This window comes from Lactuca serriola, chromosome 3, assembly GCF_051521515.1.
Source record: "Lactuca serriola cultivar US96UC23 chromosome 3, Lser_US96UC23_V15, whole genome shotgun sequence".
NCBI classification, from domain to species: Eukaryota; Viridiplantae; Streptophyta; class Magnoliopsida; order Asterales; family Asteraceae; genus Lactuca; species Lactuca serriola.
The window spans coordinates 287,695,111-287,714,366 of record NC_136410.1 but is presented as its reverse complement, the minus strand read 5'-3'; the positions used below and the strand labels follow the sequence as shown (position 1 = coordinate 287,714,366).

Sequence of the window (19,256 nt, the reverse complement as noted above, 5' to 3'; positions counted from 1 at the left end):
AATATAATTTCAAGAGAAGATCGACTTGATGTCGATCTATAAAACAATTTGAAGGCATAAGTTGATAAAATAGTTTAAGTATAAGAAGCATTTGTTTGAATCACAGTCTATAAATAATTTTGGATAGTAAAAGAGTTTGCAAAACATTTCAAAGCAAAGCAGTTTGATAAACAGTTTGAACAGTGGTAAAAATCGTTGTTTTCCTAGTTATTAATCACATGTGATTAAATGCAATCACATGTGATTGAAACAATAACTATAAGTATTTGACTTGTATTCCCCCCATAAAGTGTTTAAAACATTTAAAATCATTTCAAAGGTTGATTCAAGGGGTATGAACTCACTTGTGGTGAGTTGTCTGAATTGTAGTGTCGGATACCGTGCTAGGTGGCAAACGGAGACTTGTTTACACGCACGAGCCTAGTTATCATATAATAAGCATATATATAACTAATTAGACAAATAATAACTAAATAAATAAGTTAAGACACTTAGAAAACATGTAACCACTTTTTATAAGTGTTTAAGGTCCAAATGGTTGCATCTAAGTTGCTACGGGACAAGGCAAAAGGGTTTGAAACATCAAATGGCCTTGCATAAGAGTTCACCACCCAACAAACCCCACCCTTTGGAGTTTACGGCCGTAAACTCATGGGTTTATGGCCGTGAACTCCTCACATGGTGGTTTTGGGGGTTTTAAAGTGTTATCTTGATCCTAGAACACTCCTAGCTTTGTTGGAATAACACATGAAGTAGTTTAAGGCCCTAGAATGCTCCATAGGGGAGTTTACGGCCTAAAGTCCATTTACCCTAGAGTTTACGGCCGTAAATTCCTATGGGGTGATGGCTTTTAATTGTTTTGAGGCACTTACACATCAAGGATGGCTTCCATGATTTTATCTAAGGCTAATAGGGACAAGAGGCACACTTTTGTGCCTTCACTTGGAGTTTACGGCCCAAGATATGTTCCTTGGCCGTAAACTCCTTTTAAGGAGTGATTATGATGTCTTTTCCTCTCCATTCAAGTCCCATGTTTTCAAGGTAAATTGTCTTAAGGCCTAAGGTGTGTTTGGAATGCTTTTTACCCTAGAAAAAGGGGTTTACGGCCCAAGAGGGGTTTTTGGCCGTAAACTCCTATAAACTTATGATTTTGAAGGGTTTTGATGTCTAAAATAGGCACAAGCATTTGAGGGTAAAGTTCCTAGGCTTAAGGGGGTGAGTTAGGGCATTTATGTCCCTTAAAAAGGGGTTTACGGCCCAAGGAAGTTCCTTGGCCGTAAACTCCAATGACTTGTGTTTCTTGGATGATTTCTAGCCTATAAAGATCTTACACAAGGTCCTTAATAAGATGCCTAACATGGGAATAGGTCTAGGAAGCATTAAGGCTCCATTTTGGAGTTTACTCCCCAAGAACGTTCTTGGGCGGTAAACTCCCGGATCTTGTAATCTAAGCATGTTATTGATGTTAATAAGCACCTAACAAGTATTGAAACACATTTAGTAAAGTAGACTCACAATATGGGATGAAAACCCGAAGATCCGTCAGAGAGAATATAGCTTTTCTCTATTTGGAATTGTAAATAATGAATTTATTTAGTTCAGAAAACTATTTATAGTCCTGGAATATTTTGACCGAAAATATTTTTATTCTGGATATTGGACTGCAACAATATGAAACTTGAAATGCCCAAATTTCACAAACCCAGGAGCATCCACTCTCCTGATATATCCTTAAACGTAAACCCTAAAGTACACAAACTTGTTCGGAAAAGTATGAAAATCACTGAAAATGAACTAGCTTCTATTGAATAGATGATGTTCGTACAAATGGAAATTTCGGGTTGTCACACATTACCTTTATGGGGTTCGTTGTACCATTTACACGGATCAAAAGAGCTTGAGACATATCATGGATAATCCGAACCTAAACATGATGCAGCGCAGGTGGCTGGATGTAGTCAAGGACTACGATTGCGAGATCCTTTACCATCCCGATAAAGCAAATGTGGTGGCAGAAGCTCTGAGCCGCAAGTCAACTGGGACTTCCAGCCCCAACGATAGGTATGACGATATCAGTGGATTCCCTGCTTGTAAGTTTGATCAGAGAGGCTCAGGTCGAGGGCATGCGGCCAGAGAATTGGAAGTTGGAAAAGATCAGGGGTGAGAACACCCGGTTTGTGCAGGATAGCCGAAGATTATTAACCCGATGCAGTCGGGTGTGGGTTCCGATGTTTGGTGGGGTCAGACAGACAGTCATGGAGGAGGCTAATAAGTCTCATTTCTTTATTCACCCGGGGGCTACCAAGATGTACCGGGATTTGAGTTTGAGCTACTCGTGGCCGTGCATGAAGTGAGAAATCGCTTAGTACGTCAAGAGGTGCTTGACCTGTAGGATGGTCAAGGATGAGCATCAGAGGCCGCAGGGCAAGCTGCAGCCCATCGAGATTCCCATGTGGAAATGGGAACAAATCACGATGGATTTTATGACCAAGTTACCGAGAATGACAAAGGGATTTGATGCCATCTGGGTCATCGTGGATCGATTGACCAAGAGTGCCCATTTCTTGGCCATACGGGAGAGTTCGTCGGCCGAGAAGTTAGCCGATGTGTACGTCTACGAGATCGTGGCTCACCATGGGGTTCCGGTCTCTATTGTCTCCGATCAGGATGTTAGGTTTACCTCTCCTTTCTAGCAGAAGTTCCACAAGGAGTTGGGCACACGGTTGCACTTTAGCACAATGTTCCATCCGCAGATAGACGGTCAGAGCGAGCGTACCATTCAGACCCTCGAGGATATGTTGAGGGTGTGCGTCATTGACTTCGGTAGGAGTTGGGATTCCCACCTACCGCTTGCAGAGTTCACCTACAACAACAGCTATCACTCCAGCATTGGCGCCCTGCCTTTTGATCTGTTGTATGGACGGAGATGTCACACCCCAGTTTGTTGGGGTGAGGTCGGACACAGGGTGATGGGACAGACAGAGGTATTCTTGTAGACTACCGAGAATATTCATCAGATTAGGCAGCGACTGCAGACCGCCAAGTGTCGACAAAAGAGTTACGCTGACAAACGCCGATCTGAGTTGGAGTTTCAGGTAGGCGATAGGGTACTCCTGAAAGTCTCACCCTGGAAGGGTGTGATCCGCTTCAGTAAGAGGGGGAAATTAGGTCTCCGTTACATCGGACCATTCAGGATCATTGCTAGAGCTGGAAAGGTGGCTTACAGGCTAGAGTTACCGGAGGAGCTTAGTCGGATCCACAACACTTTCCTCGTTTCGCAAGGTCGACTCGTCGAGTCATATGAAGATGGTCATGAACTCGACGAGTTGATGAACAACTCGGCGAGTCCAATGGAGATTGCCTTGGGCTCGACGAGTCAGTCGAATAACTCAGCGGGTTGGCTAGGGTTTTCCCAACCTTTGTACACGTACGAACTTGACGATTTATAGGGAAACTCGTCGAGTTATAGGGAAACTCGTCGAGTCAACCAAGGATTTCACGACTTCTTGAGTTCAGGAAGGACTCGACGAGTCGGTGAACTGCACTCGACGAGTCGGGTCAACATGGACTGTTGACTTTGACCAAGGGTTGACTAGTTGGCCTCTGGGGGTATTTTGGTAAATTGGAAATTTATGGAAAAAGGTTTTTATGGTGATTATAGGTGGTGGAGTTCGTGTTGGTGATTCGAGAGTTTGAGCCTATCACTTCAATGCGACATCGTGAGGTGAGTTCTCATCACTATATCAACAGGGTCTACGGCACCAAGGCCGACCCTTTATGATTTACATCCTAGTTTAGGATGGTTGGTATGTTAGATTACATCCTGGTTTAGGCTGGTTGCTATGCTAGTAGTCTGTTAGATTGATATCCTGGTTGTAGGATGGTTGTTATGTTAGAGATCAGTTAGATCTGTATGACTATCTGTTATTGCATGCTAGCGTATGATATTTATGTGCACATGTTTATTGGTTTGGGGAAAGGGTTGAGGCAAGTCCTGCTGTGTGCAGTAGGCCAAGACACCCTGGGCAGACCGGGTAGATTGTAGGCTCGGATCGGGCAAATCTAGTCAAGCCGAAGGCCCAACGAGCGGTCCGGATAGGCTGAAGGCCCCGATGAGGGCGATCCAAACGTGTTGAGGGTTCAGAGAGTGGTCCAAATAGACTGAGGACCGGAAGCCGGTCTAGTCAGACTGATGGCGCATTATGCATGACGTATCTGTTTGCTTGTAGGTTTATATGATATGGTTATATATGTATGGCGTTGGTATTTTGGGGGTAACTCACTAAGCCTTCGAGCTTACATTTATCGATTATTGTTTCAGGTACTTTTGATGATCGCGGGAAGACGAAGGCGTGATCGTACAACTCCTCACCTTTTAAGATTTCATGAGTTGATTCTAGGATACTTTGACAATATTCTAGTTTGAAAACAAGTTTTTTAATAACCATGTGTTTTGAAATGTTTTAAAAAATTTAAATTTAGCATGATTCTTTTTTGGGTGTTATAGAAAATATATGATCTTGCCTGCCCTTTCTTGGCCGATCAAAGCCCATGCCTTTAATCCTACATATGATACCAAAAAAACAAATTAACAACAATTAAAAGTTAGGGTTTTTACCTTAAGGATAGGAAAGAAGAGAAAAAGGGTTCGTCAATTACAATGGTGGTTGTGGATATAATGGCTAAGGTTTTAGAGAGATAATGGAGAAAGAGAAGGTTTTTGTGATGGTGTCATTTTGATGACATTGAAGATCATGGTGACGACAACGATGTCAAGGGTTTATGGTGACAAAGAGGGAGAGGGTGGTGGATTGTGGTGACAGTTGGTTGAAGGAAAAAGAAAATCAGTGGCTAATGGTGATTAAAAATAGACGAACCATGAGCGGTGGTTGAGTTGATGGAGGAATGGCGATAACGACTTGAATGAGCCATGGTGAAACATATGGAGATCGAGAGAGAGGAGGCGTCGAGAGTGAGAAGATAGGTGGTGGTTAAATGGTGTGTTTGGTAATGGGCTTATGGAAGCTTTTAGCTTGTAGCTAAAACAAAAACCTTTAAATTCAAAAGGTATTTCAAGTAGCATTTAACAAAAAGCTTTTTTATAATTGGGCAAATTGACTTATTTACCCTTTTTTAAAATTAGTTATATGTTTCAGATATTTCATTTTATATAGATTTATAAGTTTTAAAAGTTTTCATCTATTTTTGCATATATAGACACACACACACACACACACAAAACATGTACAAATTATGGTGTGTTTGGTTACGGGCTTATGAAAGCTTTTAGCTTGTAGCTAAAACAAAAAACTTTAAATTCAAAAGTTATTTCAAGTAGCATTTAACAAAAAGTTTTTTTATAATTGGGCAAATTGACTTATTTACCCTCTTTTAAAATTAATTATGTGTTTCAGATATTTCATTTTATATAGTTTTATAAGTTTTAAAAGTTTTCATCTATTTTTGTCGAATACTCGTATATAAATGAAAGCTACACCTTTCATCTTCTAGCCACCAGCTAGTTTTCTCGTACACGCCATTTAACTTTTAGCAAAAAACTCAATTTTAATAAAAAGTTTCGTTCAAGAGTACGAGCTTTTAAAATATATAATAATTACCAAAATATGGTATAATATTTTTTTTCATGGATTTTGTTATTTCTGGAAAATAATAATTACTCTTTTAACTAAATTTACCACCATCATCACCATCTTCACGTCCACCGTTATCTACTTGTTTCCGGTAGTTAAAATGTCCCCCGTTGTCACCGATGGAATGCACACAAATTGACAACGTAAGTTGGAAAAAAGGTTAATACCGGAGATTAATGATGCCATTGATATATAAGGATGAAAGCGGTTGGCTTGTGGTGGATGTAATGCCCATCGAGGTGTGTAGAGTGACTCTCCATGTTTGGAAGCTTGGAGCATGGGTTCTACTTCCATGGTGTAGGTGACGTGCCTTCTTCATCCGGACTACATTGACTTAATTATTATAATTTTTTTTAAAAAAATATCAATGACTTTTATAATTTTGCAAATTGACTTAATTATTCTTTTTAATTAATTTTCAAAATTGCATTTTTTTTTTGTTTTACATTAAGCTTTTACACACGTGCTCTTTTATGTAATTTTTTACATTTCCAAAGTTTCTGGTTGCAAAACATTTATATAACAAATAAAAACTAAAAACTTCCGGCTCCCGGTTAACAATTACCGGCTAGTGTTGCCAAACACACCTTTTGTATGACACTAATATAGTATCACCTCCAGTTTTGTATTTATATTATTCATCAACAACATTTTTCGATGTAGGACACCTCTGACCCTCTAGAATCAGTCTCTACAACTAAAGACATTTTGATATAAAGTAACATAAAATTGATACTTTATTTTTTTTGATACATCATTGAAAACCCGATACATATCATTATAACTACAATCATAAAACAATTACTACACATGACAAGGCTAAATAAAAACTACATTAACAAAGCTTCTTGGCCCTCGATCAAACCATATAGAAAAAATCGTCAAGACAAGATGCATAAATTACCAGAAGCAAAACATTGTAAAACAGACGAATGGATCGTGAAGTTGTAGTCTTCATCATTCCTACATTATTATTATATGTGTATTATAAATTGGAGTTGATGCAACTATTCGGGAGGATAAATTAGGAGCTTAAACCCATGACTTGTAACAAGCATTTGTTGTTGCATTTTCTTTTGTTGTTGAATTAACCGAGCAGAATCTACAGCAGAAGGTGTATGATACAACTCCAAACTCTTTAGTGCAGATACATCTGCCAAACCAACAGGAATACCCAACAAGTTGCTACATTGCTCAACAACAACATGTTCTAGTCTTGGGAAATGATGACCCGAAGCCTTCCATACAACCAAATCAGTCTTCCCAATTTGCAACACTTTAAGCAACCGAAAACCCCCATCAAGAGCTTCCCATTCAGCTCCCTTGAATGCATACACCTTTAGCTTAAGCACTTGAAGATGAGGCAACATCCCTATGGTAGACATATGCTTCCAATCCAATAACGTGTCTGATAAAGTCAACTTGTTTAAATGAGGAGGGAATTTGTAGAGTGAAGGAAGACCCCGAAGTTTACCTTCAGGTGGTGGACGTGGGAAAGTGTCGTTTAATAATTTTAATTTTTCAAGGTTATCAAGCTTAGCAAAATTGTCAAACAAACTTGGAGCACACGTAATTCCGGATCTCTTTTCCTCCATGAGTAACGAGAGTTTTCCACGAATTCCAAGTTTTTTTAAATTGGGAGTTCTCGCTAAGATGTTTTCAGTGCAACTATCGGGTGAAATCGTGGAGATGGTTTGTATGTTTCTTTGTACAAACGGGTCTTCGTTATCCATCCGGGTTTTCGCTTTCGGCCCATGTAATCGACTTGACCCACTCGTACGCAAATGGCGAAATTGCGACATTTTCCATATGTCAACTTGAATGTCAAGATCACGTGATGTTGTCTCAACAATTAAAGATTGAAGACTCCATAATTTTGAAATCGATGGAGGAACAACTTTAAAATTGCCAAAAAGTGCGATGTAGCGAAGATGAACGAGTTGTGTGATTTCAATCGGGAATCGGGAAATGTTTATCGACATCATGTCTATAACTCGAACCAATTTAAAAGATTCATGGATGAAGGACGTATGTTCTCGAGATAATTCCTTTTCCTCACAAGGAAAACAAAGAAAAGAACGAACGTGGGGTCCACTAGGTCTGGAGTGAATAAAGTTCATGACATGTGAATGAACACAAAGACGTCGGTGATAAGGGATTATTAGCGAATTTGAATCTAGAATTTGATGTCCTTTGATTACTTGCAAAAACTTTTCTTCTGATGCTTCTTTGAGGCATAAATCGCGTAACATATCATGAACACGACATGTTTTAATCCTTCCATTTGATCTCCTCTTAGCAACTAATATCAGATTGCGTTCAACAAGATCTTCCAAATAATCTTCCGCTAAATCCTCCAAACAATCTTGACCTTTCTGTTGAATAAACCCTTCTGCCACCCATAAATTTAACAGTTTCCAAACGGGTATCGGGTAATCTTCAGGAAAAGCACCGAAATAAATGAAACACACCTTTAAATGATCAGGTAAATGCTTATAACTTAATGCTAATACATCCATGCATTGTTTCGGATCTCTTGCAACATACGAACTAACACTTTCGGCAACTTTTTTCCACAAATCACGCGTCTTATCTTTCTTCAATAAAAGCCCAGCAACTACCACAATCGCAAGAGGTAATCCGTAGCATTTTCTAGCAATTGTTGCACCAAGTTCAACAAGCTCAAATGGACAACTTCCTCTTCTGAAAACTTTTGTAGAAAGTAGCTCCCAACTTTCATCATCATTCAGAAATTTCAAATGATGTGGGAGGCTATCGGGGTTTGCAATTAAAGCTACATCTGTGTTACGACTAGTTAATAGGATTCTACTTCCACAGTTTTGATTTGGAAATGCCATTTTAAGATCATTCCATGCATCTGGGGTCCACACGTCATCGAGCACAACTAGATATCTTCGACCATTTAAATGTTTGTATATTTCTTCAACCAACATTTCCTCATTCAGTTTATACATTTGTTCAGAAGGATAATCAACAACTGAAGTTAATATGGCAAGAAGTAATTCCTTTCGGTTGTATTCTTGAGAAACATAAACCCAAGAACGCACAAAGAAGTGAAATTCAATGGCGGGATCACAGAACACCTTCTTCGCAAGAGTTGTTTTCCCAAGTCCACCCATACCCACAATCGACACAACTTCAAGCAACTCGGAGATATTAGTGAGTCGACTCACTAACTCTTTTGCCTCTTCATCGAAACCAACAACATTGTCTTCCTCAACCATGGGTTTTCTTCTTTGTGATGAAGAAGAAGCTCTGTTTGAAGATTCGACAGTGTAAAGAGCTTCAATGCCAAACATCTTGTTGTCGTAAATCTCCTTCACTTTTGTCTTGATGGATTCGATATCTTTTGCAACAGATCGAAGCTTTGTGGGGTAATCAAATACGTGGACGATTCTACTGAAGGTGCTTCTCTCTTTCTGCATGGCTGAGTTAACTACAAATGTGTCAATGATGTCTTCTGCTTCGTAAGCTACATCTCTGATTTGTCTCACTAATTCTCTTACATATTCATATTCGTTACGTTTCTCTTTTGCATCTTTGAGAAATGCATTCATCAAACTGAGCTCTCTGTAGAGAGAATCAACTTGGCCCTTTACTCCATATATCAAATCCGAGTTGTAAAGTAGCAGTTGCTTTAAATTCTCCAATAGAAATTCAACCACAGCATCCGCCATTTGAGATCTTTATAAATTCCCTTACTTTCTTATACAGGTACAATTCGTTGCTTGGATCTGCAACAATAGGAAACCAAAATCATGAAGAATCTTGCTTATAAGTTCTAAGGAAGGAGACGACGACAAGGTCTTGATACAAACAAGATAAATTGAGAAATTGAATTACTGCTATCAACTGCACAATCGCGTCCAAAATCATATGTGAAAAGGCGGAATCCATGACTACCTTTGACTCCATAGGTCATAGTGGTTATACATACAATCAGGCATGAGATCGGATTCAAATGTTGCAAATTTCCACAGCTATCAACACGGAAATGATGAGAAATTATCAAACAATCCAACATTCGGAAGGTTAAAAGTAAAATACGAATCGAAGTATATAATCAGGTATTGAAGTGAAGAACATTAGATGCAATCAATAAGCTGTAATCAAACAGAAGGAAAAGCACAAACCAGATCGATCATTCGTAGACGTTACTCTTTTCATGGAAATTAGCCATCTGTGTGTGCGTGTGTTTGATCATGAGAGATGGAGAACGGCGTCGACCGAGCGTTGACTGTTAGAGAGTTTTTAAATGCTATTCACTCCATAATTGGAGACACATATTGATAATATTGATAATATTTTAGAGTGAATTACAAAAATGTTCCTAAGCTTTACCAAAAGTTGCAAGATTGGCACTTCTTTTGATATTTTCCCAATTTTCTTGATGGTCGACTCCTCATCTCCCCCTGCTCGACTCTAACTCCTTCCTGCTGAAGTACCGAACTCAATCAACAATCAATAATTGGTTAATCTGGAATCAATAATCGTCTTCTGCCACGAGTTCTCAAGTACCGAACCTAATCAACAATCAATATTTGGTTAATCTGGAAAGGATTGGTGAAGAGGAGATTAGGTCGAATTGAGGGTATGTATGCAATAATTGATGAGTTATTTGCATAATTTTTTTTACAGTATGCTCTTGCTGTTGTCGATTTCAGTGAAGGATGTCTTATAGTTTGTCGATTCATTCTGATTCTCGATTCATCTTAACTGAACGTTTTTTCTTCCCTTGACAAGTTTTGATTTATTATAGATACGGTCAATCTGATTTCATTTTTCACGTTTCTATTGTTGATCGAATTAACATTCAAACTCGATAAGATTTCAGCAAACCATATCTGATTAAGCTCGCCTTCCACTTGTTCTGAGGTGCTAGTATTCGATTATCAAACCTCTGCATAACTCGATTATCAAACCTCTTCATATTCAATTATCAAACCTGTGGGTGTTCGATAAAATGGGACACTACTGCTGATCCTAGGTAAAATTTTCTACTCTCATCAGTGCCAATCGGACGCTATTTTTCCTTCCCGCCAAGTGTTCGATAAAATGCCTAAATGACGTTCTCAAGTGCTGCCCACAATGATATTGGAAAATTCGATAAGACGGTTTTTATATTAGCACTTCTACTTGTTCTTAATGGAATTGTAAGCAGTTCTACTTGTTCTGTATCTGCTTTGTCCAACTCTTTTTGGTTCTGAATTGCCTATGAATCTTGAATGCTTCTTCTGTTATTAATCTAATATGCGTATGAATCTGTGTAATTTTTTTTATGTGTTTAAAAGAAAGCATGTGCATTAAGAATCCGGAATGCTTCTTTGTCAACTCCCTAATACAATGATGTTAAATCATATAGAAAGTACTAAATTACAACTCATATTTCAGGCTTGTAGTTCAAGAAAACTCAGCACACATTATAAAACTAAAATTAGTAGCAAATCATAAAATCCCAATAATAGTACTTAACATTGTAATGTCTATAAATTTGGTTGTTTTTGCAAAATTAGTTGAAAATGAAGAGATCTTGGCTGTTTGTAATCATTACGAATTATGATCTTGTTAAAAATGAAAAATGATTCTTTATTGAAAAAAAAATGAATTTTTGATAGCTAACAAAATTTGTTCTTCTCTTGTGACACCATTTAGGCAACTAACAATGCTTCCATTAAAAGATATCACACCAGCAGCAAGAAACAACATCAACACACAGTTCATAATTTTGGAAAAAGGGAAGATAACATTAGAAGGAGGACAAAACAAGACATGTATGGGATTAGTTGCAGATGAAACTGCATCTGTTCACTTTCAATTATGGAATGAAGAGTGTGATGCATTTGAGGCAGGAGACATTGTTCGTTTGTCAAATGGGATATTTTCTTATCAACGTGGTAATAATCTTGTTTTGAGGGCAGGGAAAAGAGGGAAGGTGGAAAAAGTGGGAGAGTTTACAATGGCGTTTGTTGAGTCACAAAATATGAGTGAGATTTTGTGGGCCCCGGATCCGAATAATTCGGGGAAATACGTACGAGGGTCTGTAACTTCGACCCATTCACGTATTTTCCCACCAACCATTTAGATTGTGTTTCTTAGATTAGATTGGATTGTATTCTACTGGACAAGCTTTGTAGGAGTATATTTTTATTATAAAAATGAAGAAGGGTATTTACGTCTTTTGTAAATATATCAGAAATTGAGAGTGTCTTTGGTTCACCATGTTTTACCTTTTTGTTAGGAAAAAGTTGCAATTTTTATTTAGTTTTTCTTTTTTACATTGAACGTCAGTGGTGTCAAGTCGTGACAGTACCTGTTGTGCTTCCTACAGCCGTGAGTATTACTAACACCTAATCTCCTATTGAGAGGAGACTAGGTTAAACTATTCTAAGATATTAAAAACAATTGACTTCAAGCATAATTTTATTTCATGAACGACTACCCTTTAAATAGGGATAACAAATGACTCTAATAAGGAAACAAGATCACCCAAATCGACTCAAATACTAAATGATCCTAATTACCAAATTTAAAAACTGAAACAAGATAATTTCCTAAAATAAGATACTTTACAGAAATTAAAATACTTATTATCCGTATGATTCATAACATGATAATCAAATTTGAGATTGAATTTAAAAAAAAAAAAAAAAGCATTGGATTCCAAAATCAATATTCATAATAGAGCAAACCGAACAAGTCAATCTAAAAGTTATGAAACATAAAGAAAACTTGATGTGATTAATCGCATTAATAATTAATAATGCTACTATCCAATCTCTACTTGTTCATCCAAGGTCTCTAGCCAACAACCGACATTTAAAATACCTGGATCAAAGTCAAGATTAAAGTTGTAGGCAATAAAAGCTACAATATTGACCAATGATAAGAATAAAGAAGCAGAATAATACGAGAAGATGATAAATAAGTAGAATTAGGTGAAATCATAACTACAATAGAAATATCCGCTAATTCATATATTTCGTTCTAAAAATATATATAATTCATCCCTGTAGCAAATAGGAACACCATCCTATAACTATTTAACTTTGGAAGTTAATCTTGAAACCATTTATTTTGGTGAAGCTGTGGTATTTTAGTCTTACATGGCTATTCTTTATTTTTTTTTTTTCTACATTTCTCATCCTAAATGTTTAATTTCTTAAAAGAAAAACTAAAAAATTACTCCAATAATTTGCACTACAACCCTGAATTAGTGCAACACCTCATTGAAAACTAAATTTCTAAGGCAACATTTCTAGATCTAAAATAAAACTTTAACATCCTTGCAGTCCATAGACCTTTATCTCCCATTAGGAGTTCTCTCTCAAATCCATAACAACTAAGATTTTTATTTTTTTTTATTTTTTATTTAAAAAAAAAATTTATACATCTTTTTTTTGGGGATATGGATGGCGTACCTGCCAAATAGCTTCAATCCTGAAACTTATTTGTTTGGAGGGGGTTTAATAGAAATTTATCGGTTGTGCATTGAAAATAGAAATTTCTTTCAATCAGTTTTTGATTTTGGTTGTAGGTTTCATTAGTACATTGGCAACCTTTAGATTTTGTAGCATTCTTTTTCCTAGGTGACGGTCAACAAAATCTTGAAATAGGAAAAAATGAAATGTAAATTTTTTTGTTTTCTTCATTAGGATTTCCCAAGATTGGTAAGAATTTTTTTTATTGAAAGCATATCATACCAATTGTTTTCATGTTATACTTATCCTGAAATTGAAAGTAAGTTGCTTAACACTCAAACTAATTGTAGATTTTTTTTTCTTATTGAGAGGATGTAGTGAGTATAATTAATATAGAGAATGTTTTTGACATTGTTTGATGATTTTATAATATTGGATTTCTTATATGATTTGGAAATAGTATAATCGATCTGTAATACTTTTTAACTACTAAAAAATCAAACAGATTTTGTATGTTTTTTGTTTTCTCTTTGAAATAAGCTAAATACTCATGGTATCTGGTTTAGTGTAGATGAAGGCTACAAATACACACTTGATTCTCCAAAATTGCTTATATGTTGATACTTAATATCCCCAAAATGCCCTGAATATGATATTTGGACCTAATGTATATATATGGTTAAGTGATTTGTAGCTGTTTTAGTGGAAACATGGTAGTTGTTCCAATTTTGAAACAATAATGTAAGAAACTTTTGGTTTTATTTTTAAGACATTTTTTGTTGATATCTCCGATTTATATTCAAGAGAACAAAAAAAACTAAAATAAAAAAACTTGTTTGCTTTAATGTGTAAAGGCGGATTGCTTTGTAAACTTGCCTTGTAATTTTGAAGGCTAGGATGTCGATTGAACATCCAAAGGTGTTGATTGCAGCAGTAAGCCCCAATCTAACCTAAGGTGCAATTTTACTTCTTATATTAATTAATCATTTCCATGTGATTGCTACTTGTTTTTTCAGTTTGCTATGCTTGAAAACAAACTTTTTTATTAACACTAAAATGGAGAACGTGGGAATGGAACTACTTGTTCTAATCGCATGAAAATTTAGATAAAATTCAAACAACATGTAAATTAAATTATTCATGGACACGATTGGTGCTGCAATTAGGAATTTAGATACATTTATGTTGAACCAGACAAATTTCTTTGTGGGAGTCAAACTGTTGAAAGGGACCCTGATAAGTGATTTTAGAATGAAAATTTATGAAATGATGTTGTTTTTGAGTTCTTTAACAACCGGGAGAGGTTTCATAGTAATTTTTCAGACGAAAACTATGTATGATGACATATTCTGTTAAACAATTTATATGACACAAAATACTTGGCTTTCTATACAACTTCATACTTTTGAAGTTCAAATGTCAAAAAATATTGAAATTGATAACTTTGAGAAGGTATCTTGAGAGTTTCGGATTTCAACTTTCAATCGAGTGTTAAATCACAAACAAATGAAAGAGCTGAGGCAACAACATCTAAGTGGAAATCATTCGTTATTCAATGGACCAACTACAGGGTATGACAAATATTTTTTTTCATCTTCTGTTAAAATATACACACTTTTCACATTTTATTATACTGATTTTAGTTTAAATTAACAAAAGCAGATAATGTTATAGATATAGAGTGTCAATGCAGTTGGAACAAGTCTTCATCTTCTAAGAATGAGTATACCCTGGTTTTAAAGAAGCCTAGAGGTGATTGTTAAAAGGAAGATGAAGGTTTTTATGCATCGGAAAACATATAATGGAAGTTGTATAAAATGACATCCATTTTTCAGCAAAGATGTCTTTGCATAGGTATATTTAAAACAATGTGGATAAGGAAGTAAGAAAAAAATAAAAGTTCAAACGAAGGAGGTATCTGTTACTATACAATATTTTTTCACAATCAAAGGGGAAAAGTTAGTAATGTATTTGCTTATTATGGTGATGTCTTTTCATATACATATATTTCTTTTGGTTCTTCATATCTAAATTATTTTCCATTTACTCTACATTTTAAAGAAAGATTGGTCGTAACTCATGTATTACTGCATAAAATTTGGGTTGAGAGTGTGTTAGTAGCCCCAAATATTTTATTTGTTGTGATTTCTATCTACATATCATCATTTCAGCTAAATGTATAATGAAATAGGAAAAATAAAGTAGCACAACCAAGTAGATATTTCAATTACATATTGCATCAGGGGTAGATATCTTAGCAGCAACTGGGGATGACAATGAGGAGTTATAGTTGGACTATGCACGACAGCCATCGAGACATTTGTACAATTTGAGAATGAAGTAAAGGGAGAAACTTCCACATCTAATAGATGGTGGTGATTTTCACCCAATAACTTGTTAGGTTATGAATTATATGAAATCACCGGTGGATTACAATAAAACAATAAGCTCATTGTCACCAAAAGCGAACATCATCACTCGGGTTCTTTGTAGGTTAATAAACAAATAGTTTACTTATAATACTATTGTAAATTCATTTCCTTATCCCTCAGAGGAATGTAATTTCATTTTCATGTCCTATCAATCTACTTTTATCGTCTTACCAATAACAGCATACGATGGCGGTAATAGCCACATACATGGAATTCCTTACCCTCAATAACGATGTACTTACATTTGACAATCCGAAAGAAATACCTAATCTACCGTCTATGGGTCGTGGTTAGCACGGGCCTCCAAAATTTTCTAGTATATATATATATATATATATATATATATATATATATATATATATATATATATATATATATATATATATATATATATTCTCTCAAGCTCTTTGGCCTTTTTTTTTACAACATACGTTTTCCTTGACGACCTAAACAAAAAACCTGCCAAATCTTGAATAAAAAATTAAAGAAAATAATAAATAAAGGATATAATAGTTTTTTATAATTGTCAGATAACAAATAGCAAAATAATAATATAAGGACCGTTTGAGTTAAAAGAATAAAACAATAAATTAGGAACCAAATACAGTCGATATCCAAACTATAGGGATGATTCGTGTAATTTACCATAATATACTAATATAATTACGCGTTTCTTTTTCCCTAAAAAAACGCTCAGCAGCTTCATCCTTGTGCTGCTTCATCGCCGACGAAGGATCCGTCGAAACTGTCATCGCCGGCGCTGTTCAGTTTTTCTGTTTTTTCGGAAATTTGCTTGCTCTCCATCGCTTTTCGTTTGTTTCATTCAATCGCTTTCTTCTTCCCTCCCACTACCTTGATTTTCGATTGGTGATGTCCAAGAACAGGGCATCTAATTTCATTTGGTTGCCTTCGGTGATTTCAATTCGGTTTGTGGTGTTGCTAAACAGGGTATCTAGTTTCGTTCAAGAAGAAGGTAATTAGAAGTTTATTCTTTGTTCATGTCGTTCTGTCGTTGATTTATAAGCTTTTGTTAGTATGAATTGTAATTTTGATAGGGTATAAAGCCCTTTAATTTTAAACTTGTTGGACTGGTTTTTTCAAAGCCCAATACTCGAATTATCTTAAACCTGTGTCGATCCAAAAGAGGAAGCGGGGAGAAGCGAGCGTGCATCATCCGACTTCTGAGTTCCAAGGTGCAATTAATCTTCAGCAATCAAGCGATTTGTATGGAAAATCCAAACAACTCGTCTCCAGATTTGATTCCAGAAACAACGGTTAGGGAATCGATTTCTTCTTCAATTTCTTATTTCTTATTCAAGATTTCAAGTGAACGATTTCTCTCCTATTCTCTAATCTCCATCTTTTCTGATTTTCTTCTGAATATGTCCACAACAACCGCACCATACTAGAATCGAGAGTAGAAAATCGAAAATTTTATTGCTTCTCCATCTTTTCATGATTCCAAAAACTTAAAATAGATTCTTCCCCTTAATATTTTGATTTCCAGTTTTCTTTTTCTGAAACAGCATAGGCGAATGAATGAGAGACTAGAATTAGGACCGGTCCTAATTCTTAGTTAAGCTCAAAAAGGATTTATGCATAAGTTTAAAAGAAAAAGAAATTATGCTTATGTTTTTATGTACAGAAAAGAATGAAGAAGAATTGATAGATAATATTGAACTTGATGCCATCTAAAAATATAATTTCTTTAATCTTTCATAGCTATGTATATGTGTTATGGTTCAGTTTTTCTATTTTTTCTGAAGTCGGTTTGCTCTCCATCGCATTTTGGTTTGTTTCATTCAATTGCTTTCTTCTTCCCTCCCACTAACTTGATTTTCGATTGGTGATGTCTAAGAACAAGCAAAATTCAATTTCAATTTCGTTTGCTGGTGTTGCTGAACAGGGCATCTACTTTCATGTCTTGAACCGCGTTCAAGAAGAATAGGTCATTAAATTCGGTTTGTGGTGTTGCAGAATAGGGTATCTACTTTCCTTCAAGAAGAAGGTAATTAGAAGTTTATTATTTTTTGAGTTCTGATGGTTTGTTTATAACTTTTTCTTCAATGCTTTTTCTCCATGTTATGTTTCTATTCTCTTTAATCACATCTGCTTCCTTTTTTTTTTTTTTTTTTTTTTTTTTTTTTTTCTATATAAGCACTTCTGATTGTGAAAACTACTTGCTCGTAATGTGATTATAAGCACTTCTACTTGTTCTGAATCTGCTTTGTTCCAACTCTTTTTGGTTCTGAATTGCCTATGAATCTTGAATGCTTCTTCTGTTTATTTGTTCTGAATTGCCTATGAATCTGTGTAATTTTTTTTATATGTATTTTAATGAAAGCAGGTGCATTAAAAATCTGGAGTGCTTCTTTGTTAACTCCCTAATACAATGATGTCAAATCATATAGAAAGTACTAAATAACAACTCATATTATAAAACTAAAATTAGTAACAAATCAAAAAATCCCAATAATAGTACTTAACATTGTAATGTGTATATATTTGGTTGTTTTTGCAAAATTAGTTGAAAATGAAAGAGATCTTGGCTGTTTGTAATCATTATGAATTATGATCTTCTTTTTAAAAATGAAAAAATGATTCTTTATTGAAAAAAAATGAATTTTTGATAGCTAACAAAATTTGTTCTTCTCTTGTGACACCATTTAGGCAACTAACAATGCTTCCATTAAAAGATATCACACCAGCAGCAAGAAACAACATCAACACACAGTTCATAATTTTGGAAAAAGGGAAGATAACATTAGAAGGAGGACAAAACAAGACATGTATGGGATTAGTTGCAGATGAAACTGCATCTGTTCACTTTCAATTATGGAATGAAGAGTGTGATTTGTTTGAGGCAGGAGACATTATTCGTTTGTCAAATGGGATATTTTCTTATCAACGTGGCAATAATCTTGTTTTGAGGGCAGGGAAAAGAGGGAAGGTGGAAAAAGTGGGAGAGTTTACAATGGCGTTTGTTGAGTCACCGAATATGAGTGAGATTTTGTGGGCCCCGGATCCGAATAATTCGGGGAAATATGTACGAGAGTCTGTAATTTCGACCCATTCGCGAATTTTCCCACCAACCGTTTAGATTGTGTTTCTTTAGAATAGGTTGGATTGTATTCTACTGGACAAGTTTTGTAGGACTATTTTTTGATGATAAAAAAGAAGAAGGGTATTTACGTCTTTTGTATCAGAAATTGAGAGTGTCTCTGGTTCACTATGTTTTACCTTTTTGTTAGGAAAAAGTTGCAATTTTTTTAGTTTTTTATTTACATCGAACATCAGTGTCAATTCAATCTGTATTGTCTGTCAGTCAGTCAGGTTGTGTCAATTCAATCTGTAATGTCAGTTAGGTCGTGTCATGTCATAATTTATTTAAGGGTGTTGCTAAAAAAACAACAATCCCGGGGCATGTATGTGTATTGCCCCACACACATATGTTATATTATCTGGGGTTCCTTTTAAGGTCACCCTTGTTTAAAGGATTATGTATGTGATTACGTTTTGTAGATGTTTTTGTACTTTATGTAAAACTCCAGAAAAAGTATCTTATTATGGGTGCTTTGAATCGTGTGATGAATAAAGAAATAACAGCATCAAATAAGGGGGGTGTTGTAGCATACTTTGGGTACTTAACAGATGAATTATGCATTAAATTGAACACCTCAAGTTATTGCATGTGAAGTTTGTATAAGATATAAAATACTTCTTTCTAAAGTAAG

The 19,256-nt window shown here is 35.6% G+C and overlaps 3 protein-coding genes across 10 annotated transcripts; 2 read left to right on the top strand and 1 right to left on the bottom strand.

Annotated features, from left to right (window-relative positions):
- Positions 1-6,357: 6,357 nt before the first annotated feature.
- Positions 6,358-9,950, bottom strand: LOC145094042 (putative disease resistance RPP13-like protein 3). 3 transcript variants are annotated; one of them, XM_079032299.1, is made up of 3 exons: positions 9,806-9,950; positions 9,516-9,652; positions 6,358-9,406 (listed from the first exon to the last, which is right to left on the bottom strand). In XM_079032299.1, exon 3 carries the CDS (start codon positions 9,347-9,349, stop codon positions 6,659-6,661), a length of 2,691 nt encoding a protein of 896 aa, XP_078888425.1. In that variant the 5' UTR covers positions 9,350-9,406; positions 9,516-9,652; positions 9,806-9,950; the 3' UTR covers positions 6,358-6,658. The 3 variants fall into 3 exon arrangements, with proteins under 3 accessions (XP_078888425.1, XP_078888424.1, XP_078888426.1); XM_079032298.1 differs by having other exon boundaries at positions 9,576-9,652; XM_079032300.1 differs by lacking the exon at positions 9,516-9,652 and having other exon boundaries at positions 9,806-9,935.
- Positions 9,951-10,024: 74 nt separating this feature from the next.
- LOC145094043 (uncharacterized) lies at positions 10,025-11,888 on the top strand. 4 transcript variants are annotated; one of them, XM_079032305.1, is made up of 3 exons: positions 10,025-10,263; positions 10,507-10,659; positions 11,325-11,888. In XM_079032305.1, the coding sequence occupies exon 3, from the start codon at positions 11,335-11,337 to the stop codon at positions 11,752-11,754; it is 420 nt and encodes a 139-aa protein (XP_078888431.1). In that variant the 5' UTR covers positions 10,025-10,263; positions 10,507-10,659; positions 11,325-11,334; the 3' UTR covers positions 11,755-11,888. The 4 variants fall into 4 exon arrangements, with proteins under 4 accessions (XP_078888431.1, XP_078888430.1, XP_078888429.1 ...); XM_079032304.1 differs by having other exon boundaries at positions 10,500-10,659; XM_079032303.1 differs by lacking the exon at positions 10,507-10,659.
- Positions 11,889-16,210: 4,322 nt separating this feature from the next.
- Positions 16,211-19,043, top strand: LOC145094040 (uncharacterized). 3 transcript variants are annotated; one of them, XM_079032297.1, is made up of 3 exons: positions 16,211-16,495; positions 17,429-17,530; positions 18,193-19,043. In XM_079032297.1, the coding sequence occupies exon 3, from the start codon at positions 18,203-18,205 to the stop codon at positions 18,620-18,622; it is 420 nt and encodes a 139-aa protein (XP_078888423.1). In that variant the 5' UTR covers positions 16,211-16,495; positions 17,429-17,530; positions 18,193-18,202; the 3' UTR covers positions 18,623-19,043. The 3 variants fall into 3 exon arrangements, with proteins under 3 accessions (XP_078888423.1, XP_078888422.1, XP_078888421.1); XM_079032296.1 differs by having other exon boundaries at positions 16,626-17,530; XM_079032295.1 differs by having other exon boundaries at positions 16,211-16,796.
- The last annotated feature ends 213 nt before the right edge of the window (positions 19,044-19,256 follow it).

Bases quoted from the DNA above. Each gene is read 5' to 3' on its own strand.
- LOC145094040 (XM_079032297.1), top strand. From the start codon at position 18,203: ATGCTTCCATTAAAAGATATCACACCAGCAGCAAGAAACAACATCAAC.
- LOC145094042 (XM_079032299.1), bottom strand. From the start codon at position 9,349: ATGGCGGATGCTGTGGTTGAATTTCTATTGGAGAATTTAAAGCAACTG.